The sequence below is a fragment of the Rissa tridactyla genome, chromosome 6 (genome assembly GCF_028500815.1).
Source record: "Rissa tridactyla isolate bRisTri1 chromosome 6, bRisTri1.patW.cur.20221130, whole genome shotgun sequence".
NCBI classification, from domain to species: Eukaryota; Metazoa; Chordata; class Aves; order Charadriiformes; family Laridae; genus Rissa; species Rissa tridactyla.
In genome coordinates, this window is record NC_071471.1 from 4,257,411 (window position 1) to 4,280,545 (window position 23,135).

Sequence of the window (23,135 nt, forward strand, 5' to 3'; positions counted from 1 at the left end):
AACACATCCGCAATGACCTGTTTCAAATTCTTCAAAATTCACTACCTACTACACGGGAGTGCGATATTGCACAGCTGCTGCGCCACTACCCTTTTTATTTGGCCTAGATGTCCTAGGTAACTTATTTCTCCTACTGGCTTGAATCCAACTTAAATAACAGTGACAATGGCACAGAGAAAACAACCCAAGAACAAAAGACACCCAACACACGATCACTGAGAAGTAGGAATTCTTCCAGCAAAGCCTACTTTATCCTACTTTTTCATCTTACTTGAAGCTTACTATATTACAATGTAACGTTACTCCATTAGTCACGCAATGTCTAAATCTAGCAGAATATTAGGAATATTGTAAGTTTGAAGGGACTAATTAAGAGACCAGGCCGGGTGGGTGGGTGTCAAATAAAACAAACCCCCAAAAAACCAACAGTACACTTAGAAAAAGATTCTAAATACCCTGATCACAATGATATTGCAATCAAGAAAGCAACCTTGCTTGTCTTTATAAAGCACATCTCAACAACTCGCTGCAAGACAGGACGCTGTTTAGGATACTGTCCCAGCATTATACCGCCTCATTTGTGGTGGAGATGCTGGTTTTTCAAGCAAAGGAAAAAGACAAATAAAATAAACCCCTTCACCACCAACAACCTTTTCCACCAGGACCATGGAACACAATCCCTGTATAGAGGTGGAAAAAAATTCCAGCCACTTCCAGAAAACTTCCAGTACTTGAAGGAGGAGGAAAGAGAGACCTTGGCAGGACCTTCTATGAATGCAGAGCACTCTTTAGATTATGAATTAGTGTCACATCTGCATAAGAACTTTATATAAGCCTTGGTTTCTTTTGCCTGAATTGCTAAAGCCACATTGATATTCCCTCTGCGTCAACCTCAGTCCTTTACTTTTCTCCACTGAGTGACATACTTCAGAGAAAAGAGGTACGGGAGCAGCCAAGATAAATATAACGCTTACCCCACACCCTGAAGAATGACGTACCGGGGGAAAAACTGACAACTTTTGGAAAAATATGCTTCCAGAAGAACATCCAAAATACCTGAATCTGATAGACCCTACTGCCGACAAGAGCTTATTTCTGCATTTGGTGTAATTTCAAAGTTTGCAGTAGATTTATGATCAAGATTATGAGGAAAAGTTTTTGGACACTTTGCAAACATCATCCTTTTACTATACATCTACTACATTTTCAATTTCAGTTCTATTTATTGCATCAAGATGTTGCTATCTTGTTTCATTTTCAGGCATATATATTAGGATGCAATCATCTGCAACATACCTCTAAGAACTGGAAAGGATTATAACAGCAAAACAACAATAATACAAAGCAGATTGGGAGCTGGGAGTCTTGGGCGTGATATCCAGTTCTGCGGTGGATTCTCACCAATGGGGAGAAATTCACTGTTATCATGCTTCAATTTCTGCAGTTTTGTCAGTTTTAATGTGCTTACGTTAAGTGAGGATATTTCTGTAGAACTGAAATCCCAAACCCTGATTGATGAGCACATAGAAACCGGGAAATCAAGCTTTAAAAAAATAAATAAATAAAAACAGCGTACCTGTAATAAAAGTTAAAAGCACCTGAAAAACGTTGGAATGACCTACACTGAAGTCAAATGTGTTCTGTGCTGATCCAGCTGCTGATGGCTCTGCAGGACTATTTGAATCTCATATTTTTCACAGCACCAGGACAGTGATCAGAACATACTTCTCCAACTCTCTAGATTCACCACTTTGAAACGAAAGTCAAAAATCTACAGGAGGCAGCATAAAATGAATTATTTTAAATTACCCATTGTTACTGTACCTGGTTGGTGAATAGAGCCAATCTGTGTAAGAAAAGCTGTCACAGGAAACCCTCACTATTATTATTCAAAAAGACCCAAGAAGGGACCCAATGATGTTCTGCTAATCATTGGCCAGAGAGCAAACAGGCACTCTATTCTGAGGACTCAGGTCATGGAACGCAAAGCGGGGAGAAAGCAGTTTTACAATGGAATTTCAGAGTTACCACCTCCTGTTGGAGAACCCCAGTTAGTAACTGCAGCTGATTACAGCATTCATTAGCATTATTCAGAGTCCTGCTCAAAAAACACACACCTGAAAGACGACCGTCCTTCATATAGCGAAGCAAGAAAGGTAGACCTGGTGGCCAAGAAGCCCGCTCTCATTAAGAAAGGGAAGCTTGAGACTGAAAAGACACCGTTCCGCAATTCACTTTCAGGACATTATGGTTGTAGTTCCTACTGGCCCACACAAGTATGCCGTCTTCTGTATGTAAGCTCTTGATATCTTCCTGTCACCCTTCTCAGCAAAAAATAGGAGTTGCTTCTTTTAGACCTGGTCTGTAAATGTTTCATGTGACTGCATATATATTGATCTAAAAATCGACATCAGAACACAAGAAGAAACCCTAAGGAACACACACTTCTGAGCTGATCCAAAGCCCAGATTAATTATGGAAGGGATCTGAACTTGCTGGGAATTATTTTAAGAAATATTACACTTATTTAATCGTATGCTTATATTAAGGATACATATAATTAAACCCTTTATAAAAATGCTTTACATATGCTAATAAACAGCACATAAGGGAGCCCTGAAAAAAAACAAATTTTTGTGGGTAGTATATTAATAATGCTCCTCTCGTTCTTACTCTCTTACTGTGCCTCCTGAAAACTGAAACAAGCTGCTTTAACTTGAACTTGGCAATTTAACTCTGTCCTCTGTGGGTCAGAGAGGCAAGCACATATTTACACACACTTAGCAAGCAAGTAAAACTACTATGATCATCCAGCAACACAATACAGTGTAAAACCAATTACAACTCATGGACGATATCATAAAATTAAAATATACAGTAATTACATCTTTTGGGGCTAATATTGTCACACTCCGCAGTAAACAGTACTTAATTCGCAGGAAGACTGAAAACAACAACTCATGTGAAGGAATGGATCTTGATTCTAAAAGCAAAAAACCCAACAATAAAACCAAAAAAAGCCCAAACCACAAAAATACAAGATATTCCTCAGTTAGTTGCAGCGCATTTTTGAAGGGCCCTGAGTGCGCTCGCTTGAATGAGGAATCAATTCAGGGCTGGCAGTCAAAGCCCTATTGTTCTGGGCTTTGCTCCTTTCAGTTGTCACACCCAGGCTGCGAACCTCCGTAGAAACGAAGGTCTGAAGCATTTACAGAAGCAGCAGAATAACAACGGAACCGAACCAAGAGCTATTTTATTCTCTGAGCTTACTGTACGCGGTGCAAAACAAAACTGCCGTGACGGCAGAGTGACCTTATATTTACTGATTGGCCAGATGGCGAGAATTACTGACTGATGGAAGCCCCGAGCCGCCTTCACCATCTGACGGCTGTTTGGTGAAATCAAATAAAGGTCTCTGCGTAGTCTTTAGTGCGCAAACCTAATCATCACTAGACCATTATGCTGTGCCCTTAGAAGAAAATGCTGCAGGGAAAGGCAAGGAGTGAACAGGACCGAAAGCCTCGGATCCTCAAAAAGGGGGTTTTCACAGCAGAACTGAGACACGTGGGAACAGCACAGCAAGGAGCTTTGTGCACCGGCTGCCCAGGCCCTATCTCTTTTCCTAATGAATAAGTGAAGCCAGCCTCCAGGGCTGTCAATCTGGCACCTTTAGTAACTTATACAAGCACAAAGCTCTCTAAAAATAAATAACATAAAAAGAAATGCAAGTTCTCTCACTAGCAGTGGTTTTGACAGGTATCTTGAGTAATGTTAATTTTTCCACCTTTTTTTTTTTCCCCCGCCCTTAAAAAAAAAATACCAGCCGAATCACCAATTATTTTGGACAGTTTCTAAAAACAAGCACACATGGAAATAGCCCAGTACATCAGATTGATGGCAACTGAAAAAAATTATACTGGGGGTGTGTGTGTTTCCATGTGCGTACAGACAGAACATTTTGATTTTAAAAAAATGGTGCAGCCCTAATTCTTGTCCCATTTCCACTAATGCAAATCAAGAGAAATTCCATTTGACTAAGCTCACTTATGCTAACGGAGAAGAGGCACAAATTAAGTCAGAATCACAATCATGTTTCCCAAAAGACCTCTATAAAATACAGCAGGCCTGAAATTGTCTTACATCAGTTTTATCAATACGATTTTATTACCCGCAGTGAACTAGCTCATCACTTACAGCGTGAAAAATAAGATCAAAATTAGGCTGGATATATTTCTGAACAGCAAACCCTTGTAAGCTCAAGTCAGATCCTGAATGAAGAAAGAGAAGAACGAAACAATACCAATGTTCTCACTGCCACGCCAGAAATGGTGTTTAGACCCGTACACTACTGAACGTTACTGTTGGTTTTTTCAAAATTAAGTTCTGGATCAAAATTGAATTTGCTAGTGTATGTTTTCTGTGCAGTACGTACATACTTATTATCACACACCAAAAAAAAGCAGCGTAACAGATGTTCACCGTGAACAGAAATCTACTCTGGCATTAACAGAGTTATTCCCAGTTAAAATAGGTCCGAGACACATGTTTGAATCCCAGTATAACACGCTTGCGTGTATATAAAGAATAACTTCAGGGGGAAAAAAATAGTAATACAGCTTCTCAGTGACTAGAAAGTTACTGTTTCAGCTCTCAGAAACCCATTTGCAAATTTTACAATAGCTTGAGGATTCTTGCAAAACCCAAAATAGATACAAAGCTTTATCCCTTGCTGGTACGGAAAGCATGAGAAACAGGCCAGGACGAGACTGGTAAAGTCAAGCAAAAGAAAAGCACAGGTTGACTGTCCAGGGAAAAAAAAACCACTGAATGCTAAGAAGATAAAATAATGGAATAATTCTGCAGGAAGATAATATTTCCTGGGACGTTAAAACTGTCTGTTGGAAGAAAAAAGGGCTACTGGGAAAACATTCTTTCTCAAAGCAAAAACTTGACATTAACGTTGCAAAAGAAGGACTAAGCAAGATTTATGGACTGTTGTGTTCAGGCTTCTACTGAAAATTTAAAACACCTAGGACAGAATACTCTGTTCTTACAGTCACACGAGTGCTTTAAGGGCTATTCTGCATGCACGTGGTGGTGTTACCTTAGCGCAGCCCACAGAAGAAAAAAAAAAAAAAAAAAAACAACAACAACCTGAATAAGCCACGAATGCAAAACAGAGAATATCCTTCATCTTTATGCATCTGCCATACCCTGCTCCCATGCAACAGGTACTCAACTTGGGCAAAACAGGTGTGCAAAGCATTCCCCATCCAAAAAATATTTGCAGAACATGAAACTAAGCTACAGAACCGTAACCTCAACATCCACAGATCACCTTAAGTTTAAAGCAACCTTTGTTGACAATACAGTGTGAAATAACTACACGATCTTATCAGACTTTCCTTTACCCTCTTAAAACTCATGCAGCCTTGTGTTGTGTTTTTGGTTTTTTTTTGGTTTTTTTTGTTTTTTTTTTAAAAACCAGCATATTGCAGAGATGAGGGATGCGGATTTCCTCCTTTCCCCAAAACACAGGCAAAAACACGTCCCCTCGCGTGGACACACAGCACAGGCTGCAACAGCCGACAGCGAAACAAGCTCCTACACGCAGGGACTGACAATGCCCCAAACTTCCAAACGGCGCAGCGTCCGGCAGGTCGCACGTGCTTACCTTGCTGGGACGGACTCGGGACGCTAGATTCATTCTCCCCCATTTCTAGCAAACGACAAACTCCCCCCGTTAGGAGTCAAGCCGTTTTATCAAGTTGACTTGGCTGCTGTGCGAGTTTTGACCTCCTGACTTCCGGCTGCAGCGCGGTAACCATATACCTGACTTTCTTCTGTGAATAATTAGCACCCTGCTTCCTGAGCTACCTGGGCTTGCCTGACCTGTTTCTCTATAAACTGACATCATATCCTTTGATCTCCTTCGATTACCATGTGCTTCGGGCAAGGCTGCTTTGTCTCCTCTTGGACTCTTCCCCCTTTCCTTTCACTTTCATGCAGACAGCAAATCTGAAGAACATTCCTCTTTCCAGCAGGTGTTTGAGTCAAAATGCCAACAGAGAGTTTGCAACTGATGTTAGAGATACTCTGAATTTGCATTTCATAGGAAAACTAAACGATAACTCTCAAGCCAACCTCTGTGGGAAGGGAACTCTGCAGCCCCAGCTCTCCACCAGGGAGCAGGACGATCGCCGCAGCCGCGCTGCCCCTCGGCAAAAGCTCTGCAGAGAGCCCAAAGCCTTAGCCCCAAACCCACCCTTCCCCTCTTTCACACCTCCAAGAAAACACTTTACTTGAACACCGTCATTTTGAGATTGTTTTAACTGTGTAACAGAAAAGGCTTAAAAACAAACCAAAAGGTTATTTTTCTTCTCTTCCCCTCCTTCTCCAGCACAAAGACACAAACTATTAAGATAATCTTATCCAGACAGACTTCAGATTGAGTTCTAAGAAAATATTTGCTCTTTTCTGCTGTGAAATCAAATAACAGGTGTCTGATATATTTGTGATCAATTTGTTGAACAAGTACACCTGCCTGCCTACAAAGTTCGGGGGGGGGGGGTTTTTTGTAACATTTACATTTGCAACTGCCAATGACAAAAATCAAAGACACAGCACTATTTTATAGGAACAAATAATGACAAACTAAAAGAGCTCAGTCACAATGTTAACCTTCATCTACATTACATTAAAAATGGTCTAATCGATAGCATTAGAAATTCATTTAATCCACTAGAAAGTAAGTCTATTTTGAAAACTAAACGGTCTTGTCTTTTTCTTCCTTTTTTTTTTTTTTTAAAGTATAGAAACAATTATTTATTAGAACAGAAAAACAGGAAAAAATTGAAGATAGTTTTTCAAGATAATTCAGGCTAGGTAAAATGTACCTTTTAAAGTAGAATTTCTGAAACAAACTATGCTCATTCAAACAAAAGTCTTACTTAGGAATAAGAACGTCCCCAGAGACAGTAACACTCCTCAAGTTAATCATCACATGGGCAGAAGTAAAAAAAAAAAAAAAAATTATATCCTTTAGTGATTCATTGTCAACTTTTTCTGCGTACACCAGGCACCTTCTCAGCCACGCACGCAACAAGCTTTTAGCCAAGCTAAAGCATCTGAGTTTTGCTCGTGACGGTAAATCAGACATCCCAAACCTCAATCACCTGAGCAGGGAATTCCAAAAGAACTTCTCGCTTGGTTCACAAAAATGAAGGAGATTACAAGGAAAAACTTCATGCTTTACTCTTGCTTGATTATCACATTCGTCGGGTTAATCGACTGTTCCCCAGTCAGAAAAGGCTCTTTATCACAAAAGTAAAGAGAAAAACAAAATGAACTTTTATGTTTGTAAAACAAGCCTTTCATTATTTTATTTCCATTAGTTTACATAAGCTTTTGCTAAATTTTTTCCCTATAATCCTCAATCTCAGCTCACGGCCCAAAATTCGCAGTCCGTGGCTCCTGGACTTCACCAGGCTCATCCCTCCCAGAATCCCAGTTTGCTGTCCGTGACCAGTTCAGAGTCAGCACAGGGGGTGAGACTCCAGCAGACGCCTGGGGAATCTCCCCAGCAGACACCCAGCGACTTCCAGTTCCAACGCTGAACATCATCTCGAATAAATTTACTAGGTTTCCACTGGAAAGTATGAAGGAAACTTTCAACTGAAACATGGGTTTAGCAGATGGAGATCTTTTTCAGCTTGGTTCTAACACAGCTTCCTCTACTTAAGGACAGAGACTAAATTCGGATATTTTTGTGTGCAGAGAAATGCATAATAAGAACTTTGTCGGCTTTGTGATTACTTCAAAGAGTGACAAACCGCAGTGGCTTTTCCTGAAAGTATCCAGCAGTACAGTTAGTGACGTGAGCACGCAAGAGCAGATACTGAGACTTTATTCAAGGGTCTGACTATGCCTATTCCTGCTTTTCCCACAGGTCCCTAATACAAGAGGAGATCGGCACCAGCTTCCTGAAGCTCAAAGCTGACTAACCTCACCTAACACAGGAGAAGGAAGAATATCTGGAGACTGATCTTTCTTTATCTCAGCTCTCAAACAAGGCCACTACGGCAAGTGCACCCTTTACTATGAGTTTGTTTTGGGAACCGATACCTTGGTTGGATGTATTCCTTCTGGGGACAGTGGAGAAGCCCATACGGAAACTCCTCCTTGACCGTCAAACTTGGGAACGCAAAGATTTAGTGCTGAGTTTCTATATTCAAGCAAGCTTGAGTTGTTCTATATTTAAAAGACAAAATTAAGGAAAAGAAATTTATTTGTTAATGAAGTTCTGCAGAGCTAAGCAGAATACATATTTGCAAATTAACTGATGAGACAGAATCATCTAAAGCATTTCTGCCCTCTCCAAACACAAACTGTCCACCTCTTGAAAGACACAAATCCTTAAACATCCTACATTATTGTAACTTCTAAACATGGGAGAAATCATAATGATTAGTTTTTACCTTAAACACTGTATACCATGAGGTTCTCCCCCACATAGAGAGAGCTACTAATTCCAAAGAAAACAGAAGTCTAAGGCAACAAAAATAACTATTCTTCTTAGCTGCTGAGTACCAACACTTTCCTTAAAGAGTAAGATTCTCATTTGAGGCTTTTAGCACCTACCAAAGTTATTTTGTAGTTTAAGTTCTAGCATTTTCTCACATCACCTTCTGTTAACTCTTAAATATTTTTAAGAATTCAAGAGATGAGAGTGATAGTACTGAAAATACGCCTTCCTTTGAAATGAAGCCTGCAAGTGGGAATAGCGCAAAAAGGACTGAAACTCAAGATTTTTCACACTCCCTCTTCCAACAATGACTGATGGTGAGAAACGGCTAGCTTGGGTTTATGTTCTCCTAAAACTGTTTGTTGTGCTCCCTTGTGTGCAACGATTTAAATGGAGGGCTCTGCGAAGGAGGAACTCTTAATTCATTCACTCTCTCTAGAAAGACCCAAATGTGAAAGTGTGGTGGTTTTGTTCTGCTATCGGGGCGGGGAGGGGGACGACAAGAAAAAAAAAAGAGAAAGTTATTCTGTATATTTCCAGTACAGCAACTACAATGTTTCTTGACTCTAAGGAGCGCATTTGACAGACCATGAATGGAAACATAATTTGATGATGACAGCGACCAGGGCTACAAGAGGAAAAAGCTCGATCTTATGCCAACAAGATTGCTGCATCGTACCGCCCATGTCACGGATGGCTACAAGCCTAAGCTCAATGTCATTAGCAACAGAGCGCTCTTCACCAACAGCGATAAGACTTGCCAGAGGATACGAATTTTCTCACAAGGTTTCTAGGGTAGCTCTGCAAACCTAGAGAGAGGCCCTCACAACTGAAAGCCTTTGGAAAAGCAAAGGTTTCCCGTAAATTGCTTTCAAGACACTCCCATTTCTACTCAAGAATTTGGATATTTTATAGAATTAATGCAAAAAATAATATCAGCAGCTAACAGTTGTTGTCTTTCCTTATTGGTAACATGTTTCAAACTCCCAGGCATATTATGCTACATACCCTACAAATGTAATACAAAGACTCATCAGGTTGGTTTTTTTTCCCCCCTAAAGAATATAGTTTCAATGTTTCAAAAATGTGAATAATGAGTTACACTTATTACACGTGAAATTGCACAGATGATACAAATCCTACCTAGAACTGAAGTGTAAGGCACTGGGGATAGGCAGAGTTCCTTTACACAAGTCACTAAGAGCCTCTGAGCCAGTCTCCGTCAAAGCACGCGAGTTGATAACCAAATGTTTTAAAGTTCATCACAGGAGAGAAGCAGTCCACAAAGTTTCTTCTGGTGACTACTTGTGATAGACTGACATTTTTCAAAGGAAAAAAGAATTTTTTTTATTTTTTTTCCTGGAGAAGTCTCCGGGGAGACCTTATAACAGCCTTCAAGTACAGAAGAGATGGGGATGGACTCTTTATGAGGGAGTGTAGTGACAAGACAAGGGGCAATGGTTTTAAACTGGAAAAGGGTAGACTTAGATGAGATATTAGGAAGAAATTTTTCACTCTGAGGGCGGTGAGCCCCTGGCCCAGGTTGCCCAGAGAAGCTGTGGCTGCCCCATCCCTGGAGGGGTTCAAGGCCAGGTTGGACGGGGCTTGGAGCAACCTGGGCTGGTGGGAGGTGTCCCTGCCCAGGGCAGGGGGTGGCACTGGCTGGGCTTTAAGGTCCCTTCCAAGCCAGACCATTCTATGATTCTATTAAATCTTCAACAATGGTAGGTACGCTAGGAGAATCAGGACAGTGCCAATCCCGTCTCCCTCATAAAAACAGAGGGGCAGGTACTGATGTTTTTTATACTGCTGGTGTTTGGTGGGTTTTTTTGGTGGTGGTGGTGGTGGTTATTTGCTTGTTTGTTTTAAAGAGCAACACAGTTATTTTATTTTTCCATGGAAAAGGGTATAATAAAAAGAATAGCATTATTTGGTTAGCCTCCAAATTACAAGCAGTTGTTTAGCCTACAACCTCAATTAAAATAGGAGATGGGGGAAAAAAAATATATTTTTTTCCACAAGTAAAATGGATTAAATACAAAAGCAAGGATAACCAGTCTCAAAACCCACAGTGAAGCAGGTTTTCAGTTTATGCAAATGATGCACTAACGAACGAGCAGCTGAGTGCCAGCAGGCAGAGAGTGCATGGACAGAGCTGAGCCCAATTTGCTGAAGTGTGGAGTTCACAGGAACTTAAATTAAATTTCTTTCCTTTCTCCAACAAAGGAGTTTGATCAGTGAGCAAAATCCAAGAAAGACTTACTCCATTATGGATGAGCTTCTCATCCCACATTCCTCTGCCTTGTCCAAGTTTTATTTCCCAATCTACTTGCTGTGAACAGGTTTTCACCAGTTACAAGGAGATGTGACGAGAATGGTCATACAGAGGCAAACATCACCACTGTGGAGCTTAATGGGAAAGTAAGTATATTTGTTCTCGTTTATTTCTAAGAACTAATTACAGCTTGTTACAACTTTTTGCCAGAAAACTACTTGCCATCGGAAAAATATGACTTTGTAGAAACAACTGATTTTATGGTCAGAAGATCTAGTTTTAATGAGCCTTCTGTTAAAAAAATATCAATGGTTCAAAAACGTGTTTTTTTTTTTTTTTTTTTTTTTTTTTTTAACAAGACCAGAAAAGGCTCTAAACCACCACTCTGTAACTTGCGACATACTAATGTGGACTGGACAGAACTAAGATTTAGGCCTTAAAGACCCAACAGGAGGTGTTTCACCCTCCTGGCCACTTTGTTGGAGGATTGTTGCACGAGGAACAAAATCTCATTTTTCAAAAGCAGCTCCAGCAAAATGACTTAACGCGTAGCTCAGGCTTTCCCTGATCCCTTGCTCAGCGAGGAAATCATGTGCCAAAGGAATTCATTAGTATTCAGAAGAAAACAAGAGTTCAAAATATCCATGGAGTTCTCATTATTTTTTGTTGGTTTGTTAATAAAACATCCATTACTTTTCGCAATACCTGAATTATGGATAATTGTTCTGTCTCCCTGAGACCTCTCAGTCCTGACAGGACTGACAAATGGAACACAGCAGAGGGGGATCTAAGACTGCGGTGCGATTTGTGACCCCATTTGACAGCTTTATGGCCATAAGGAACAACTCAATGTCTCTCTGCACTCTCAAAGTCCTGATTTGGGAAGCCGAAACAAGAACGCTGTGACAGCTTTCCCCAGCAGAGGTATTTTTCCCTCCGCAGAGAACAGGTGCTTTGTCAAAATATCATTTCCGAAGTTTCTTTAAATATCTTTTTCTAATCAGATCCTGCTCCTCGGATTTCGTTCAACACAGCTTTAGCAACCAAACCTCAAAAAAACGGTAGCAATCAAAATCAGCAATGGCCTCCTGATTCACTTCTAGTGTTTTTAGACTTCCTACTTAATGAAAATATAGATGAGTCCGGAGAAAATAAATAACAACTCAAGCTGACTTCAGCAGCTGAAAGATGAGTGCACAGCAGTCAAAGCTACAGACGCACTAGCACAAAGTCAGTTTGTAGGAGAAAGAAAAAGAAGAATTAGCTTCTCCTTTTTCCTTTTAATTTGGTCTTTTCAGTATTAAACAAAATCAAATTATGTAAACAAGTATAAAGGACTGGTGCGTGGAAGATGACACTTTATAATCTGGGCCTGCACATAACAGTAACGCAGCGCACAAAAGATCTAGTATAAAGGGTAAGTATTTCACTGCCCTTCAATCCACTTGATTATTTATAAAAGCAGTGGAATTAAACGAGTGCTTTTTAAACATGTTGTTTGTTTTACTTAAAAATCTCTGCACGATTTATTTCTGCCACCCCTTCTTTTGATGGATCTTGTAGTTATAATTGAAAGCAAAAGATAAATTGAATGACAGAAGTAAGCCGCTTAAAAAAAGGAGAGCAAAAGAGCGAGGGAATGAAAAGCGTTTTCCTAATATTTGTTGGCAAGAGAGCTAATGCTATAAATGCTAACTAATACCGAACTCCATCTTGCACAACTAAGAAGGAAGTCATACTACTCTCTAAGATCACATTAGAAAGCAGAGTCTAAAAATCTGATACAGGGAATTAAAAGTGGCTGTAAAAAAAATAACTCATCATTTTATCCTTACTCTACCCTTTCAGAGAAAGCACTTCTTTAAAACACTAAAGTGGGTGACCTTGCGTTTAGATTTCGGCAGGATGAACACTCATCTCTAGCACATCGAGCACAGCTGGGAAGATTTGTGGTTTAAGTAGGTCAGCTCGCATTCCAGCCACACATGTGAGCTTTTATAACAAATACGCTGTACAAAATACAGTGATTTAATACAGTGATGGATCTTCGAGCCAGTGAGGACTTGGACTCTGAAGTATCTTCTACCCCAGCAAATACAGAGGAGCCCGGAAGAATCTTGTGTGTGAATCTTCAATCCCTAAAGATTGTTCCAATAGAAGAGCTGTAAAAAATATGTACGTATATTTAAAGAGAGAGATATATATGTATGTATATCTTACAGAGAAGCAATACTACGCTAACAAATGACCTCACTTCGTGGGACTGCCACATACAGCAGCACAGCCATTTCCTGAAACGCCACGAGTGGCAAGACATCTGTCCCCGCGAGCACCAGGAGCTGGCAAACCGTCCCCTCCTGGACCCTGCAATGCCACAAAACTCCGCTGCGTCATCTCGCCAGCCAGGCGGAACGGGGAGTCTCTGCACAGGAAGGCTGACAAATGCTTTTGCTACTCACACACCTATTGACAAATGAGGGGGCATATTGACAAAAAGATGGTCACTGACATGATATTCCTACACCCGTTTATTGCTTTTGTAGGCAGCAGACCTGCTGCCTTCCTTGTGCCAGCTGTGGTCGTCTTCTGAAGCTAGGATAAGCTGATTCAGTTTACTAACCTGACGGTTTTGCCAGCAGAAAGCTACCTATTTTTTCCTATGACTTCTCAGCTTTCTGCTGCTTAAAAAACATTAATGAGCCCACGAAGGAGCACAGAGCATGGGAAGACGACGGCTTTTTTTGGTGCTGAGCAGCTTTTAGGTGAGCTCAGCCTCCTCCATCCACCTGCACCGTGCCCCGTGCACGTACACACGAAGCCCAGGTTCGGCACACCCGTAATTTCCCATCCCCTCCTCTCCAGTGAGACGCTTACACGCCACATCTGCTTACGACCCTCTGCAGATAAAGCACATCTCATTAGTTTTTAACAACCACTCTGCAAAATCAGACTATAGCAACTGAGGCTCCGATTCTGGCCAGGCACACCTTCTTTGACAGCAGGGCACGTGCAACACGTATGACTGTGCTTCAGACAATCAATTCTTCCTTTTTTCCAAACTAGTTAGCTCAAATATTTACTGTAAGTAACTCTCTATATAAAGCACTTCTAGTGTGGAATAACACTCTTCATGGCTGTTTGCCTCTCTGAATTATCTATGCAATAGTCCTCAAAAACAGAACGAGCTATATTTTTCCAGAGAGAGTAAAGGCAGCAAAATCTTATTCTCCCCAACTGAGAAAAAAAAAAAAACAAAAAAAGATGATTTTTACATTAGCATTGTTTTCCATTTCTACCCAAACCTGCAATGAAGTTTTATTTTTCCCAATTCCAGTTGCGGCATGCACTCCCAGAAAACACAGCTGTTGTCTTTGTATTTACTAGTATGCAGTTATTGCATTGCTTAATATATTTTCACATAGTTTTGTTGGGTTTTTTTAAATACAGAAGCAACCTAGGAAATGAGATCTCAAATACATTACCTGTGCCCCTTTTTCCCTGCTTACACACCATGCACTTGTTTCATATGCTTTAAACAATAAATTGTCCCCATATCTCAGACAGGGTATTAGGTAAAGCAAACAAAACAGCACAGAAGCCAAAATGAAGGACGAGACATTAATTCTGTGTCAATAATTAAGAAAAGGAATCAGAATCTCACTTTCAAACAATGTTCACGGTACACAACAAAATAAAAATACTAATAAAAAAATAAAACTTTTTAACTCGTCTGCTCTGGGTTGATCTTTCCATGACTTTCTATGTGTAAGTCCCATAAGAAAAGCAAAAGCCCAACCGAAATTACTACAGTATGAGGCAGTAGAAGAAAACTAAAGAAAACCCATGCAAAAATATGAGGAAAGTGTCAAAACTTATTGATTTAAAGCATCATTTTAAAACACAACTTAGGTAGTTTAAGTTTTCTTAACCAATGTTCCAATGGAATCAAACGTGTTACAGATTATTAATACCCAAATTTCATAAAACACGGGCAGATATTCCAACAGAATGCTGAAAACATTGAATATATTCCACTTGCATTCCTTACAAAAGCTGGCCAGCAATTATTTGTAGTTTAAAATTATTTAATTTGATTGTAAATAGGAGAACTTTTCTGGTAACATTACAGAAGTCGGCCTGACTTTTTTCAACAGCGCTGCATTGTATAGACAGAGAAACCACCACAAATCTTGTAAAAAAAAAAAAAAAAAAAACCTTGCTGATCCTTACTTATTTTCTTGGTTCAATTATAGTAATTTTTAAGGTGTTTTGCTGTCTTAAAAATCCATGTAGGGGAGTAAATAGCCAACAATTTGCACATCTTGGACACGAACACAGATTCATAGACCTTAAATTTGTAATCTTTTCCTTCATCGATATAGTAGATTAAAGCACAACTTTAGACACTTGGATCCAAAGTTTCCGTAGTACCAGTGCAGTTCCTTCAATCACAGCAGTCATGTTTAAGTTAGTACAATTACATCCACAGACAGTTAAACGTGCAGATGATGGGAAAGAGCAATCTTACCTACAGACCACAGTTGCCCTTAAGAACACAAGTCACCACGAAACACAGTCCAGAGCAGTTTGCCCAAACTTTCCCATGAATCATCGTAAGCTACAAAACATTTCTCAATACCCTGTAGCAAACTTCGGGCTTGTAATGTAAGTATAAACCATTAAAAAGATAAATAGTAAGTCAGAAGCTACAGTTTACAACATAAGAATGAAGGAGAAAGACGATTTTGTTAATGACAATTGCCTTAAGGCTTCGGCTATACAAATCGAAACGTTTCAAACCTTTCACCTGGTTTTCTGAGTATCTCCAGCTACAAGGAAGTAATTCTACACGGCTGGCTGCCGCGATCTCGCCTCCGTCTTTGCACGGGGACACAGCGAAAGAGAATAGACTGCAGAGACGTGTTAGATGGAAACACTGATTTTTGTCTAGATCATTCAAAGACTGATAATTACAAAGCGTCCAATAAACATAATGGATTTCTTTGCAGCTTCCATCAAAACATTTCCATACCAACACTCTATATTTTGACAGCTGGTCAGGTTTCACACTGTGCCAAATGCTCTAAAAAGTTTCAGACTTCACAACAACCATTAACAAAAACACTGAACTCAAAGACAAAATAATGGAAGCAAGCGATTTGCAAAGGGCAATTGCTCTTACTAGTAGGAGATTATTTTTTTCCTTTTAAGAGTTCGTAAAATAATGCAACTGCAGATATATACACATTAACCTCCCTTTTGCCAGGTGAAAGAAAGAGGCAGAAAATGCCTAGGTAGGTAGGTCTCATGTCCAACAATTCAAAACAGGAACCTAACCCATTTCCTACAGCTTTGACCTTATCATTAGGCACCAAAGTTGTTCCTGAGAGCCAAAAGGGTGAAGGAAATGACTCCCCAGCAATATCAAAACCACACAGATTGTGAAACCTGGCTCTGCAGTTGCCAGTTGCAACTTCTTCCTAAATAAATATCTCCATAAAAATAAGAAAAAAAAGGTTACTAGTTCAATATTCATTTGATGACAACCATCTCCATGTAGTCCACCTACTTTTCCCATAAAGGCCTTCTAGAGAGGCCCAAGCTAACGAAGGCCACCCTTCATCTCCCTAACGAAGCCCTGCCTATGTACAATTATACTGCAGCAGAAAGATGGATCTACAGCTCATACTGACATCCATATTCAAAATTCATTCGAATTGTTGTCAGAACAACTTGTACAAGGTCAAGTCTGTCACACTCCTCAGTGCACACGCTCTGTTCGCAGCCTGGCATTATACCACTCTAAGAAGGGAAACACAGTAGATGTGTCATTTCATAACTGTGTTTCAACCACAAAAAAAGGCAATCTTCTCAAGGTTGCAATTATAACGCAAACATCATCTTTCAGCATAGAGCATATTGATGGTCATATTCAGAGGGCTCTCAGACTAAGAAAACATAACTTTACCTGGAATTAGATCTAAGAGCTTGCAATTTCAGGCAAATCTCTTACTAAATATGGCTCTTGTCTTGAAAACATAATAACTGCACGCGACAGAATTCACAACATCTTTTCTTCCTTTAAAACGCTTGATTTGCTTCCGTTCTCCTTGTGTTTCTTTCTAGAAGAATGAAATACATAGAGACAAAACATGTACTATACAAATCTAACCCAGCTATGACACATATTGGGAATAAACTATGCAAAAGTGCAGAAGTCAGACTTCATGAGCTCAAGAGACGAGCCAATTGTCAACTCCCATGTACGGAGAAGGGACCTCAGCCCATCCTCCCTGCGTTGCCAGGCAACCATTCCTGTATCCTTAGCTGTATTCATTAGCCATTAACCACCATCAGGCTCCCTTTCTTTTCTCCCTCACACAGGCTCCTGCTCTCATAGATGTATGAAGGGGAGGGGGAAGTTAAACAAGATGACTTCCTTTCTGATCAAAAGTAACATTCCGAGTTATAATAGCTAATAGATTTTAGCCAATTCACACAATTCGTATAATTGCTTTGTAGAGAAAGATACAGCATGATTATAAGGTACAGTTCTTTTAGTAAGAGGGCTCTGTTAAAAGTCCAATGCTCTTCTTCTAAAATGCCTATCATTAGATAGTGATGATCTCATGCTGACAGTACTAAAGTGCCCTTTGAATTTCTAAAAAATAAAATAACAGGTGACAGCTTTTTAACTCCAGAAGAATGGCATTCAACATGAGGAAATGCTATTCTAAACCGTGGCGAGATAAACAAATACCAATTGATCTCAAAAGTAGAAATGTGTTATCTTTAATGTATTCCATGGAAACAAAGCAATGCTTCAACCCCTAGAGGTACCGGGCCACTGTCCTTAATATCAACATAAATACACACCACCTCCCATGCGGCAGTTTCCCTGCCTGCCCATCCTCAAGCTATGGGTTAATTCCACTTGTGGGCACCAGCAGGTAAGTTACGTGGCCATAAACTGAGCTAGACAACCCAAATGAAGTAGATGAAAACTCTCCCCCTCCCCAGTTCCAGCTTGGCTTCAACCTGCGCAGCTCTCCTCCTCCTCCTCCCACGGCAGCCCAAGCATCCGCGTGGAACAGGGGAAGCGGTGGGGCTCTGGCTGAGGACAGCGGGGAAGACACAGCTCTTTCAGCAAAAGTTCTTACTTGTACAATCTTAATACTACCACGGAATAAGCCTACAATACATTCTTGGTATTTCGATGTCTTGTTATCTTGTTAAGTTTCCACGAGACTGAAGTTTAATAGAACTCCTCAAGTGAGGAAAACTTAAAATATTGAAAAACTTATTGCAAAGCACTAGAAAACATAGTATATTGCAAAGCCCACAATTCTGCAACAAAGAAACAGAAGCTTTCCAGTGTGATGCTGTGCAGAGGTCTCTCAACATACAAGCAGCAAGCTGCCGTCTCTCCCTTTTTAATCTTTGAGACCACCACGTGAGCGTGTCTTCAGGTCTGTTAAGCATCACTGGAGAAGCAGCTTCATTAGAGACTATTAGGACAGGGAGCGTGAACAAGACTGGACAACATCCTCACAAAGAAAAGGCTAAAAGAGCTTAATCTGATATTTAGGTGGAAGTTTGCGTATGATTAACAAGCAGTCTAAATAACTACGCCAGGATGAGAAATGTGACAGCATAAGGTTGTGCAGGTGAGCAGAAAAGCAGCGCTGTTTTCAATGCTTCGAGCTGAATTCAGACAGACTCAAGAAATAAACAGGGCAAATGTTTTCCAACACTGTAACCTGTTGGGCAACTTTCCAAGAACCACAAGAGCTTTTCCATCACCAGAATCTTCAGGACTGGAAGCTTTTGCTTTATTTTAAGCCCAGCTACTGAACACACAGAAGCAATTATTCCAAGGTAGCCCAATTGCCTCGGACAGGACAACCACATCGGTAGCTCCAGCTTTGAATTATTCCACAGTCTGTACATAGCAACCACCAGAGGAGAAAACCCATGCCACAATACCTCTACATTTGACATGAAGAATTGTGAAGAGACAGTACAGCGCTATCACCCAGGACTGCTATTCTCCCACAATTCCTTAATAAGGCTCCTGTGTATTTTGGTATACACTTCATGAACCAAGACAGCAAAATGAATGAAATTTAGCAAAGCACATGTAATGCACAGAAACAACTCTGGTGTCACAAAACAACGCGATGGAGACAACTCTATAGTGTGGGAGGAAACATTCTGACTACCACCGTTTGCTCCTTAGAGCACAACAGCATTTTTACGGACTTATGTTTCACCAAATTTTCTTCTGGTTGTGTCAAAATTGAAGATTCTTTTCTCATTGCCAGACAAAGCTTCTGTAATTTGCACCCTAAGCATACAGCTCAAGAAAAAGAATTTTAAGTTGCCCCTTTTATATTATAATTACTTTAGTATAACAAGCATAGTCATGCCTATTTGCTAATTAGACAAATGCAATACTGATCAGTCTCTACGGTGCGAGATTTCTTGCCGGAGTCTAATGGAGACATTACAACTATTTAAACCATGAAACCATCATGATACAACTGAAGGAACTGTCAAATTTGTTTGGTAGCACCGAACAGGGTGAAGAGAGAAAGCACAAGAATCTGAGACGATACGCGCTGTGCCCGTATGGCCCGAGGCACCGGGAGAGATCCCGTCTTCAGGGAGCGCAGCCTCTCCACCAGCCCAACCCTCCGTCGGGTGTGCCAAGGCAACTGCTTACCCTGCTTACAGGGAATATCTCATGTATAGAGTGGAAACAGCTATCCTGGCCCTGCAGAGCTACCGCTCTCATCTACTGGGAAACACAATTTTGGGTTTTGTTTATTGTGACTGGCTAAATTCTATGAGCACACTTTTGCAAGTACATTTTGGAGTCACATAATTTCCTCATTGCAAGCCCTTCTGTCTTGATCCACAACTCACTAAAGCTTTGGTTTATTAACAGTGTGTCAGTACCATGACAGTAATTTAGAGGAGTTCAATATTTGCTAAGAATAAAACATTCTGGCCATCTGTGGGTCCTGGATTACTGTGGTATTTCTCAAGTATCCCAAATATTAAGTTTTAACACACACTTATCTGGAGTCTTACTATAGGAGTATCTGCATTTAAATACTGTTCAAATCAGAAAATTGACAGCAAATTATGTAAATAAGTCCATAGCCCTTAAAGAAAACTTCAATTTTCACGAAGTCCTTAGAGAAGGATCACAATTCCCGCCCTAAAGCCCACAACAGTGTCATTAGGTAGAACAAAATTATAAAACAAAACAAAATTCTGAAACGCACCGCTGTCCTACCCCGCGGGCAGCTGGGCAGGCTCACGGGAGGCCCAGCACTCCTTCCGAAAGCATTGCTGACAGCTTTGCTTTGATCTCCTTTTACAAGCAAAACTACCAAATCTGATCTGGTTGCAGAAGTACCTGATGCTCAAGGGCAAAACCCGGGCCTTTAAACCAGATACACAACAGAACATTTTTTGACAGTGAATTTTTCAAATTTATTGTGCTGCCTGGAACTTGGTTTTATGGCACTTGCCAGCATCACAACCTCTAACTCTAGGGATCCGAAGTGGCACATGGCTTCTATTACGTCTAATAGCATTGGTTAAATTAGGAGAAAGCTTCACTTGAAGACAAGGCTTTTTGAGTACAGCAACCTCAACAATCCCTTCATCCACAGACACAGCAGGGCAAGGAGATCCAAAAAGTTTCAAACACTGAATATTACCCATTTTGAGTGATTTCCACAACTGAACAAGACATAGTAATGTCAAATGAAGTATAGCCACGATAAAGGTATATTTAGTAGAAATTAAGAATACTTCGCTATACTCACAAGTAATTAACTGGTCAGAAGTTATTAAAACAATTATTTTCTGCAATGATTTCACAAACAAAACAAGCCTGCCACATCTTACCACAGAACACAGCAAGTTAAATAATTTTGACGGAAAAAGACTAAAAATATGCAGTGTTAGAGGATACGTTTTCCATATACATGAGAAATCAAAGCGTATACATATATAATGAAAGCTGTAGACTGCTGAAAATTAGTCTCTGGTTTGGCTCTTAATTTCCTACAGATATTTAATTACCCCTTCCTCATTATCACTGCCTTGCTCTCTATACCAGGAGTATGGTACCATGAAAGTAAAATTAAGGGGAACAAAAATGTGAATTCCCATTCTAGCAATTTTGTTTGCAACTGAGCTCATGAAATACAAAAGCTAGAGCTGCAACCTGATTTTCAATTATTTATACTTTGCTGCCTCTGTAATTTCACATTTTCCATTCAATTATAGTGATCTCTCCTTCATATGCATATTCAATGTTTAGACGAAACCAGACACTTGCCAAGGCACTACGTAAGACACATAAGCATTCATGCCACTGACTGTCATTTTGTTTAATTACTGAAGCCTATTCCAAATTATTGGCTCATGCTTACACTTTATTTTGACTAAATATTAAGTTTTGTAACTTACCTCCTTAAAATACTTACTTTTTTTTTTCTGAGCACATAATATCCACACATTTATTTCAAACAGAACAATTATGATGAGAAGTTCAAATAGGTGTTTGATACATTATTTTTTTTTCATTTACCTTAAAGCCAAAACGGGATCAGTTTGGTAGAGACTTTTTCACCACGGCATATTTTCAATCTGGCCTCTACAGTAATTCCCTGCAAAAGAGGAACACATCACATTGTATAATACCGTTCACAGAAACAGAAATCTAACCATTTGCAGTGATGCAACTTGTAAATATAAATAGAAGATGCATTTTCCTGACACAGCAGCAAAGTAGAACACATTTTTAAACATGCTGGTACTTACGAAGTATTTTTCTCATCTAACGAAACAAAGTGACTGCCTAAAATGTGAAAGCCAATGCCCTCGCATCCTGCAAGGTCTGGTTCAAGAGGTAGCAGGTTCATACGCAGGGAACCTGTGGTGGTGGTTCTGCCCTACTACAAAACATTGGACAATAAACAACTGTCTTGTTTATCCATCAGTAAAGTAGAAGTGTTCTTAGTGCAAAAAAAAAAAAAGCCCTGATATGCTGATCATTTCAAATTTTCATTGATTTCCAACTAGCAATCTCATTATCATCCATATAAATCTCCCTCCTCCTTTTAATGAAACGCAATTTCAATGTGTCAATGTGTTCCTTCCCCAAGCACAAGGTAGCTCAGTACATATTTAAACAGCCTCAGCGTGTATCGCTGCAGTTCAGTAGTAATCAAAGCTTATTGTAAAGATTCTGCAGATAACTCCGCTAATAACCCTCCACTGCTGCACTACAGAAATTATAAAACAAAGGCAAAAAAAAAAGAATCGATAGTAACCACACTGTGCCATTGTAATTTTCTGTAAATACAATCATACTGGGGCAACAAAGAAGTAATCTAAAAATAAAAAAAAATTAAAAAAATAAACCCAGTAAACAATGAATGCGCTGAACTAGCAGGAGGGCAGTTTCCATCTCCCAAACCAAAATTTTCCTATAAATTCTACTGATCCAACAGAATGGCTGTAGCAGCCGCACTGAAACACGCATATAAAAAGTTGGAACAGAGCGGTCGGGAGATGGACGTTGGGTGGGGGATGACCAGGCTTTTACATCTCTTCTAGGTGAGCATTCAAAAGTCTGACTAAAGTTATCCTTTAAACAATGGGGAGAATAAAGGCAATAAAATTTTAAAAGACATGTTTGAATTTGTCATCCGGAGACAAGCTACCTTTAAAAACAACCCACAACTGATGGTACTACAGCTATTCATAATTCAATTGCTGTTGTAATTGCCTTCAAGGAAACCCTGCAGAGCCACAGCTCATAAAAATTGAAGAACAACAGGAAGAAAGACCCTTTATCACTGCAGATTTGAACCCTGTAAGAGACACAAAGTAATTTGGGTTGGGAGAAGCCTAAGAAGTCAACTGGTTCAACACCCCCATGTGAAGCAGGAATAACATCAATATTAAATCAGGATGCTCAGAGCCTCTTACAGTCAAGTAAAACTAAGAGGAAAATGCCAGTCCTAAAGCAGATTCATGTTTTGCCCTTCATAGACCTGGTCCCCTTTTCACAAAGACAGCTGGCAACGAACTGCAGCACAGCAGCAAAACTTTAAAATGAAGTAAGGATGGATTTACTGAGTTCCAAAAAGTACATTTCCTTCACAGTCATAAATACAATATTGTGCTACTGTTCTGCAAAACAACACCTCTAAACCATACAAACCCATGTAAGCACACATTACAGTTATGGTCTTACCGAGCAAGATAAAGAGGGTGGAAAAAAAAAAAAAAGGGGGAAAAAAAACC

At 39.9% G+C, this 23,135-nt stretch overlaps 1 protein-coding gene across 13 annotated transcripts in view; it reads right to left on the reverse strand.

Moving 5' to 3' along the window:
- Positions 1-23,135, reverse strand: part of NAALADL2 (N-acetylated alpha-linked acidic dipeptidase like 2) — a 647,972-nt gene that overhangs the window by 527,959 nt on the left and 96,878 nt on the right. For 8 of the 13 annotated variants that reach the window (XR_008467120.1, XR_008467121.1, XM_054206722.1 and 5 more), the window contains exons 3-4: positions 21,412-21,490; positions 7,176-8,250 (exon numbers count right to left, since the gene is read on the reverse strand). Coding sequence is in view for 8 of the 13 variants with exons in the window: in XM_054206722.1 (XP_054062697.1) it covers positions 7,176-7,248 (73 nt within the window). In the remaining 5 variants the exon portion in view is untranslated. Of the gene's footprint in view, positions 1-5,674; positions 6,169-7,175; positions 8,251-16,767; positions 16,922-21,411; positions 21,491-23,135 lie in introns of those variants that run through there. The other 5 variants (XM_054206719.1, XM_054206720.1, XM_054206711.1 and 2 more) reach the window with 4 other exon arrangements.